Raw genomic sequence first — 9,392 nt, 5'->3', positions numbered from 1 at the left:
ATAAGAATATTGCTTTTCAAAAAGCAAAAAACAGAATAGTATGTATCATGGTAATTCCCTTTCTTTTGACTAATTTCATACTTCCTGATATAAAACCCTAAAACTTCCACTTCTGCTAAAGTGTCATGGGAGTGGTGACCGCATCTGTATCTGATGTTATTTCTGTATAATTTATAACATAGTGTCTTGTCAGCTGCTTCCATGTAGTTAGTCTGTGAGCAGAAAATGCTGATCATCTTCTAATATTACATTCTCAGTTCTTAAAGGAGCTGTCAAACAAATCACAAGGCTCTTCATGGTCATTCATGGCAGAACTCCATTATAGAGTCCTAATATATTGCTTTTATAGGTTAAGTTGTTCCAATACTTCCTAAAATATTTGCAATATTTCAGTAACTAGATATCAATCAACTTTTTAAAAAAAATTATTGTTTTAGCCTGAAGTTCATAAGAGGCATCGAGATTCACAACTTGATCACATACTGTCAGGGAAAGTATTTCCTTGGCCTTGTATTTTCCTCTTTTAATTTACAAAAGAGTTTTTGTTCCTCCCATAACAGAAATTCCATTTTGCTTCTCTGTTTGCATTAGAGAAATTTGCATCATTCATCAGCATGCTTTTGCCTGACTATCTCCCAATTGTCTTAGTTTGGCAAAACCTCTCCCATTTCTGCTTCTGCTAGTTTTATGCATATGGCCACTCTCATTGCTCTTCTCTAAATCCTCCTATTTTCTGTAACACTGTTTTTGAGAGAGTACATGCACTGTTCCCATCCTTTTATTGACTCGATGACACATTCGTTGGTTCTTCTACCACCCTATTGTCTCGTTGTTTGAGCACTAGTGACATTCGGCTGCAGCGTGACCCTGAGCTGTGGACGAAGTGACCCCACAGCATTCTCAGCACGGCAGTTTTGGCCGCTTCGGCTCAGCCCGCGCCTCTCCGAGGTCTCCGCTCTCGGAAGCTCCTCCCCGCGGGCCGCGGGGCCGGAAGCCGCCGCCGGGTGCCCTGTGAACCGGGAAGGGCTCGGTTTGAATGAGATCCGGCTGATTCACCGCGGCCCGGGCGGCTCCGGCCCAGGTGAGGGCCCGGCCCGCCGGGGCGGCCGCCCCCGCTCTGCGGTGTTCGGGGAGCCCGCGGCCTGAGGGGGGGGCGGCCCGGGCGCCGGGCGGGGACGCGGGCTGTGCTGAGGGAGCGAGACGGGGCGGGTCTGGCGGGCGGCACCGGCTCGGGGGGGTCGGCGGGGCCCGTTCGTGTTGGTGCGGGCTGCGCCCCGGGGAGGTCCGGGCGCTTCGGGGCAGCGGCGGCCCCAGGGCGGCTGCGAACCGGCGGGGGAAGGCGGCGGGAGGGGCCGGGGAGCGGCGCAGGGGGGCTCCGCTGCTGGTCTCGGCCGGGCCTCGGCGCCGCACGGGCCCCGCGGCCGGGCCGCCTCCGCCCCGGCCTGTCGTGATTCGGCAGCGCCGAGAGAGGGGTTGCTGTGCGCTCTGGGCCCCGACACAGACGCCTCACGGGCGGCAGCGCTGCTGCTCCCGGAGCGAAGCAGTGCCGCGATCCCCGGCAGTGTTGCAGCTGGAGCCGGAGAGAGAGGGGAAGTTAGGGCAAAGCACTGGCTGGGATACGCGAAGGAGAAAGAAGCAGAATTAAGTAGAAAAGGAGCGATAAACAAAATTTAACAGCGCTGTTTCTAGGATGCAGCCGACTTAAGTATCGGATTTGGAACAACTTTATGTAATATAGGTGGATACTTGTAAACAGTTGGGCAAATCTGCGTATAGGCTGGTGTCATCTCTTGCAGTTGCACTTGGTTTAGGTGGAAAAACAGAAAACCACAGGGCTTGAGATTTACTTTTTAGAGAGAAGTTTTATGTAAATGTATTTGAAAGCTGTATATAACTGAAATGGTACTAGGCAAGCTGAAAAGTCTGACAGGTTTGTATTCATCTTAAAGCTTTCAGCCTGTGAGTCTGAAAACCTATCTGCCTCTACCTTAATGAAACACGGAAAAATATCTGTGTTTGAAGAAATTCAGAAACTGGCTTGCATATGAATTGCTTCTGAATCACTTTGTGTGACTTTGAGCAACTGAGTTTAGCCTGTAGCTTAATGGAAAATCACCTGTTAAAACATGCCATGTCAGTGATATTCATTTGATATCTATGGTTTAGAAAATTATAAACTAGGGAACGCTTTAAAATTAGCATTAAATAACACCAACATATAAATTATTGTAAGCTTTCTTGGAAGTGATTCACTATTGACAAGCATTATGGGGTATAAACTAATAGTGTCTACAACTGTCTTGTAACATCTAGGATGATGGAAGAGAACGATTTAGGAAAGGACAGGTATTGAGAATACCTTGAATAATGGAGTGCTGGTATGATGAGTATTTGTTGGAGTTGGTGATGGGATGGTTCCACAGTAGTTGTGTGTTTACTTGCCTTTCTGCAGATTTCAGAGAAGTTGTTACTTTATATGTAGCATAAAATTAAGATTAATTTTGTGGGTTTCTGTGGTGATGGAACTTGTTAATGAATCTTTGCTTACCTGTAAGTTTGGTGTGAATATGCTTTAGTAGCTTTAGAGTAGTTTGTTTCAGTCTGTGTTACTTCAGTAACTCCAGCTCAGCAATGGACGTAGTAGAATTACGTTTGCTGTACTTCTAGAAGTCAGAAAGCAGAGTCCAGAACCTGCAGACCTTCTAGTCCAGTTCGTGTCTATTGTGATTCAGGTCTATGCGATCTTGAAATAGGATCTGGATTTATAGAACTGAACACATTATAGAAGCAAAATAGTTGTGTGATTCTGGATTTGCACTACTGAGACTACACTCATTCATGAAATTAATCTTTAGCTTTAATGAACAGGTGACTGACGGTGGTAACATCAATATTGTTTTTTTCTCTTTTCATGCAGAATGTATAGGAAGATAGACTAGCCCCACCCCCTCTCTGCCTTTTCATATGTGAAGTATCTGTTCTTGGTTTGATGACTTTACCTGTTCTTTTCTTGGCAAAATGATGTTTTTCTGCAATATGTAATTTCTCAACTGATTTGCCCTTGTAGCTGTTTATCATCCCTAGTGAAGCTGAAATGGTTACAGTTGCAGCAAAAACCTTAAACCACTTTTTTAGTTGCTGTTAATAAAATTGTTGATCATCTGCTATGTATAACTTCTCAACAGGAGACCTGGAAGTGCTTGTACAAAGATTATTATGTAGTCTCACGTGGAGAACCTGAGTTTTCGAAGATGAAATGATTTGCATCAAGTCCCTCAGTGTACAAATTGTGAAGTAAATTGCTGTCACCTGAGTCAAGCCTGATACTCTCTCCACTAATATGACAGTTTAGTAGCCAGTGTTTTCTTTTCTGTGTATGTCGAAGCTGATTTTGATAGTTGTTTTTTTACTAACTCAAAAGTTGCCAGCCCAGGAGAACTGTCTTTCATTGAGGGATCGCATCATGGAGTGTTAATGCTAGATAAAAATAGTGCACTGTAGTGTGAAACTCATGTATCTCATGCAAAGAGATACGGTAATTTAAGATTGTGTTTCAAGTTGATTTCAAAATACATGCTGAAACATGCCAAGTATAAACACAGTAGCTGTTGGTTTATACCAACATGTGTATATACATTTGTGCATAATCCTTTTATATAACTTCATCCCTATGTTACCTAAGGAAAAATGTTTTCATTATTAAGAGTCACCATTTAAGTAACTTGAAAGTACCAACGAACAACTGACTGATGAACCAGAGTTCTCCAAATGGGCAGCTCTTTCCAATTATTACAGTTACCTAGCAGTAGTATTATGAGCAAATATTAGGCATGGATTTTAAAATTTCTGTTTTCAGGTCAGTTTTCAGATGCTCTGTGTATACTTTCACTGCATTATTAATATCCACAGACTTTTCCCTTTTGAGGCCAGGACAGTTAAAACTACAACAATGGAAGCATGGATTTTTTAAATACTATCCTATGACCAAGATTTTTTAGTGAAAGTGTTTCAATCATAGACATTCATAAGCAGAGAAGCTACTTAATTAATTTTTTGAAGCCACTAGTTAACATAATAATCTCAGTGATGAGTGTATGTTATCCAAATCCTGGTTGCACCAAAATGCAAGTTTGTTATAATTATAGCTGTCCTTTTGCATTTTCCTGATATGAAACTATTTGATACGTTTACTCACTTCCTTAAAGCCTTACTTTAAACAGAGACTGTTAACTCTTCCTTGCAGATTGAAGGAGACATTATCAAAATACCTTTGCTGACTTTGGAAGGAAAGGAGGTGAGATTTACTGTAAACTGTTTGTTTACTTTTCTGTCTTTTATTTATATGTGTGTGTATGTGTGTGCAAATGTAGGGAAAAAAACAATAGGTAAGTTGCATAATCAAAACTAGCTTTTTGCACTTTGTAGGAGGGAGAGGAAAAATTCTCAGGTATAGGTGACCATGCTGTGTGCTTCTTGGGGGAACAGACCAAGCTCACAGAGATCTGTTTCTTTAATACCCTTGTAGTAAGTGGGGAAGGGAAAGCAAGTCGTCTGGGTGGCCAGCCTCTTAAAAGTGAATTGGGTTATAACTGAAGCCCAATTGAAGAACTGGATCCTGTTCTGCTGGCTGTTGTAGTCCTGGCTCATGTGATCTCTCCTTGTGCAAAGGATCATTTCCTTCTGCAAAGCTGTCAGAAGTATAGTAACTTTTCATTTGAATTGTTAGTGGAATTCCACCCCAACCTGTCAGGAATGAGAAACTCTGATTTGTTCTTTCTCCTCTAACTTTCCGGGAAGGTGAACACATCTTTCTTTACTCTTGTACTACTTTGAGATAAGGTTCAAAAGGGTCTCTGTTAAATTACCTCAATTACTAATAAACAAAGCAAACCAGAAAACCCCACCCAAACAAAATCCTCAAAACCAACCCCCAAACCCACATAGTCTTCAGGCAGCTTTAGCTTAAAGAATGATTTGACATAAATGTCTTCTGGAGTCTGGATTAGTGTTAGAAGCAATCAGCTCTTCCAAGACCTCTTTTTCTGTTACACCAGGACAACTGTTTCTGGGATGCAGTGTGAATCGTCTCAGAGAAGTGAACAGGGTTAAAACCAACATTTTTGTTAGCCTATCAGTTTTACTGTAAGGCTGCACAAATGGCTGTCCTGGCAGTACTGAGAAAGCAGCATCAAGTTGGTAAGCAGCAGCAGCTTCCCCACTGCTCCTTATGTTAACACTGACATTGAAAAAAATGTCTATCAAATCATGGCCACAGATCATTTCACAGATCTGTTTTAAAACACTGCTCTACAAATGATTGAGTGGATGCAATTAGTGGGCAATGTTCTCTGAGAGGAGGATAACATGAATTTTAATTCCTAAATTGAGTGTGAAGCAGCCTTTCTCAACCTGAATTCAGGCAAACCTAAAAGACTCTGTGACTTTTCCAGTCACACAAACTGCTCCTGCAGAAATAAACAAAACTATCTGTACCTGCAGACTGCTCTTAATCTTGGTGCTTAGGTCATCTTAGCTAGACAAGGTCTTCTAAATAGTGAAAAAGGACCATGGTTTCACTTTCTAACACCATTTTAAACAATCGATTAGCTTTAAATTGCATAAATGGATTATTATAATACTCTTACATGTCATTTTGAGAGTCTTGGAAATTTCTTTCAGTGTTATGGATACTTGAGCAAGATGTGGCATATACCACTTCAAGGGATTATATGGTAAAAGAAAAAAGAAAACCCAGCAAACATTCTTTGGGCTATTCTTCAATGATGCTTTGTCCTTTTGGGGGTCATCCATGTAACATTTCTTTTTGCGTGGGCTACTGTTTCTGAATTTTACCGGTTTTCTCCCCTTCTTTCTATTCCCTTGTGTAGGAAAGAGACTTACTGGTGTCATCTTTACAGTCAAAAAGTGGGAGCTGCTGCCACATTTGATCTGTGATCACTCCTGCTAAGCACCAGGTTAGAAATGCATATTTGCTTTATTTGTAAAGGCTAAAGTTATCTTAATTAAGGTCTAAAAATTTTGCTTAAACTGTTTTAAGGTTTACAAAAACACTGTTTCGTAAATGGATTTTATGGCTGAAATAATATTTAGATACAGTGGATTGACAAAAATTAAAAGTAGTTTTGATTTGGTTCGCTAACCTAAATTCTTCAGATATTTATACAGAGTAAACAAATACGTTTAGGTCCAAATATGCTATAACCTACTAAAACATATTCAATTACAAATAGGCAAGTAAAGTAGTGGTTGCCTCAACTCTAACCAGAGTCAACTCATGGAGCTAGTGAAACAATTTGCAGTGCATCTAGAGTTGTTTTTTGGAGACTTTCTGTTTATGCCGCTGTCTTAAAAATCTGCATATCTCAGTTCAGTGATTAGTCAGTGATAGTTAGGTGGGAAATGTTACATCTCTCCAATTGTATAAAGCAATGAGATTTTTTTGGTAAGGTTTTGCAGATAAATAATCAGTTTGTTTAACGCATTAGTCTAATCCAACTTTAATATGGCAAAATATGCTTCTATAAATGATGTACTATTCTATTGAGTTAGAAACTGGAATAAACTGTGTAAATAAAATATTAACTAGTTAGTACTAACTATTGTTTTCACTTGCATTAAAAGATTTATTATTCAATATCGTTTCTTGAAGTACATAGGTAATACACCTCATCAGTTTTTGGAAGTTGTGTAGTTGTAGGAACGCCCAGTTTTATGGTTATCAGTTGTAGAGACCAAGAGTGTCTTACAATCATGATGGATTAAAATAATAATTTTAGTAGTTTAAATTTACTTCTCAGTTACTCTTCAGCCCTCATTAGTGTCACAGAAGATGAATCATTGTGTGTTTCAATGGAGGAGTATCTACCACACGGGGTAAAATGAAATGTAGTTGGCGTTAATTTATGGTAACATTGTGACTGTTTCATTGAAGCCATTTAACATATGCTTACATAATAGCTTTAAACAGCAATTTAACCTTTCCCAGGAAATCCTACAACTTGATTTGGAATTTGTAGTAGTTCAGGATAGAAAAGTATATGCACTGTGTGCAGCTTTTGCCTCTAATAAAGAAGCTTGGTTTCAATGACTGTGAAAAAGAGAAGGATAACCATTGACCCTTTAATAAACTCCTTTTTAATTCATACAGTGGCAATGGAGCTTTAAGAAAGCACTTACTGTTAGTTGAGGCTGCAGTTGTTGGGTTCACATGTACCTACAAAATTAAGGGAGTGAATCAAATTAAACTAATAGCTTGGTAATGCATTGGACTGGGAAAGTGAAATTAGCAAATAGACCAAGTATTATTGATCCATGTATCTTTGATATTGTTATGAAATTATTAAAGTAGGAATTAAAATGCTGCTTCTTTGTGTGCTTAGAAGCTTAGATTATTTGTTTTAAACTTATACTGAAATAAAGCCTATTAGTCTTTAGCCAGTAAAAATATTAGCAAATTTCAGAAGAAATAATGAGATTATATTCACCTTTAACATGAAGACTTTTATTTTTAATACACAAAGCAAATTTATTTTTCAAGTTCTTTTGCATAATTACTTTTTAAAAGAGGGCTGCTGAATTAGTATTGCTAATGTAGTCTGAAATCATGTATATAATCCTCTTATTTGTAATGTAACATCCATTTGGAGGATGAATGTATTTCAGAAATCATACTTCCTCTTATCACCTAAACAGGCTTTGTTGTGTTGTATTAAATCTTGTCCAATTAAGATCATAGTTTCTGATGCTTTACTTTGTATCTTCTATTTCCCGAATAAAATAAACCAGTAACATTTTCTAATTTCTATACGCCTTGGAAATGGCTTGATTTGCTGAAGGCAGCTGTTTAAAAAGTAATATTTGGGGTTTGTTTTTTTTTTCATCTCTGAGTTTTGTTGTATAAAGCTAGGAAGTTGAAAAAGACAAGAAAGCAGGTTCTGTGAAAACTGGGACAGAACCTGTACTTAGGTATCCACAATGAAATAGTTGTTGTCGTTTCAACAATAGAAAGTGAAAAAACTGCAGAGAAAGAAACATCACTGTAATATTTTTAGCTGGGGGACCTTAACAGCTCTTATTCCTGGAGATCACTCCTTTGAAACTTGCAAGACACAAAAACTGCGTTTTCTTTTTTTAAGTAACAAGTTGCATTGATTGGAATAATCTTGTGCTAAAGCAATGGCACATGCAACACTGGAAATGTATTAAGTGACTGTACTGTCACTAGTCTTCTAACTATATACACATTAAATGTTTACTTTACAGTATTTCTTTTAGTATAATGAGTTCATTAAAAAAAGCTTTTGATGCTAATTCAGAGATCCATAATCTGCTTAGTGTCTTTCACATGTAGTTTTGATGATAACTGACAAGCTGTAAGTTAATTAGCACAGAACTTACTAATGAGGATGCTAAAATCCTTACTTTAACATTTTTATTCATGATTTTTGAACAAATTGAAGTAAATTTGTTTTAGGAAATTTTAGGAATAAAGTTTTAGGAACTTTTTGGCTGTAGGTGCTGATCATAACCAACAAAAATCCCCCAATTAATTGAATGATAGGAAAGTTTTCAGAAGTTTGACAAGAGTGCTCGTCCTCAGAACTGGGGATAACCCAAAACCAAAGCAATAAAACAAAGTCTGTTAATTAGCATGGAAGACAGCTTCTTGAATTAATATGTGGTGTTAATTAACAGGAAGTCTGATGTTGTGTTGTAATTACCACCAATATTTTTGACATACTCAGTGACTGAAGGTGAATTATATAGATAGCAATTTAGTAAACATTTCAGAGCTTGGGAACATTTTTCCTTTGTTTCTGTTTTTCTAGAAATATGGATAGACTTCTGCGGCTGGGAGGAGGTATGCCTGGGCTCGGACAGGTGAGTATATAGCTTGTCAATCTTTAATATTAATCAATTCTGGAATATTTCTTTTCTTATATTTAAAAGCAGCATCAAAAAACCCCCCAGTTCATAGTAATGGTCTTTGACTCTAGGAATTGTTTATGTGTATGCAAATCATTGTTATAGCCTGACTTTTTTTTTTTTTGTCAGTATGAATTCTTGTTTTGGCACTGAGTTTACATAACACTTATAAACCTTTCATTTGGTGTCTGAACATTTTAAAGTTTGAATTGAAAAGCATTGGAAACACATAAAAATTTTTAAAAAATCAATTTGCAATAATACGGAATTTCAGAACATGAAGAGTGTTCTAAATGGCAGGACGTATCCACTGCTCCTTCATAAATGATATATTTCAGTCCTTGGATCACTTTGTGATGGGGCATTATAAGATACTGAAGTATACGTAAATTTCAAGAGGTAATTTGAGCTGAATTTATCACCTGTAGGTACTTGTAGCCACCTAT

The 9,392-nt window shown here is 38.3% G+C and overlaps 1 protein-coding gene across 2 annotated transcripts in view; it reads left to right on the top strand.

Annotated features, from left to right (window-relative positions):
* Window positions 1–963: 963 nt before the first annotated feature.
* The window catches only part of PSMD14 (proteasome 26S subunit, non-ATPase 14), a 46,423-nt gene continuing 37,994 nt past the window's right edge, over window positions 964–9,392 (top strand). Inside the window, exons 1-4 of one of the 2 annotated variants that reach the window (XM_064661074.1) lie at window positions 964–1,081; window positions 4,244–4,294; window positions 5,889–5,975; window positions 8,850–8,901. In XM_064661074.1, the coding sequence (XP_064517144.1) occupies window positions 8,854–8,901 (48 nt within the window). In that variant the 5' untranslated portion in view covers window positions 964–1,081; window positions 4,244–4,294; window positions 5,889–5,975; window positions 8,850–8,853. Of the gene's footprint in view, window positions 1,082–1,905; window positions 1,931–4,243; window positions 4,295–5,888; window positions 5,976–8,849; window positions 8,902–9,392 lie in introns of those variants that run through there. The other variant, XM_064661075.1, reaches the window with a different exon arrangement.

The sequence above is a fragment of the Pseudopipra pipra genome, chromosome 7, assembly GCF_036250125.1.
Source record: "Pseudopipra pipra isolate bDixPip1 chromosome 7, bDixPip1.hap1, whole genome shotgun sequence".
In the NCBI taxonomy this organism is placed as follows: domain Eukaryota; kingdom Metazoa; phylum Chordata; class Aves; order Passeriformes; family Pipridae; genus Pseudopipra; species Pseudopipra pipra.
The sequence above is the reverse complement of the archived record's forward strand: the minus strand, read 5'-3'. Positions and strand labels throughout refer to the sequence as shown.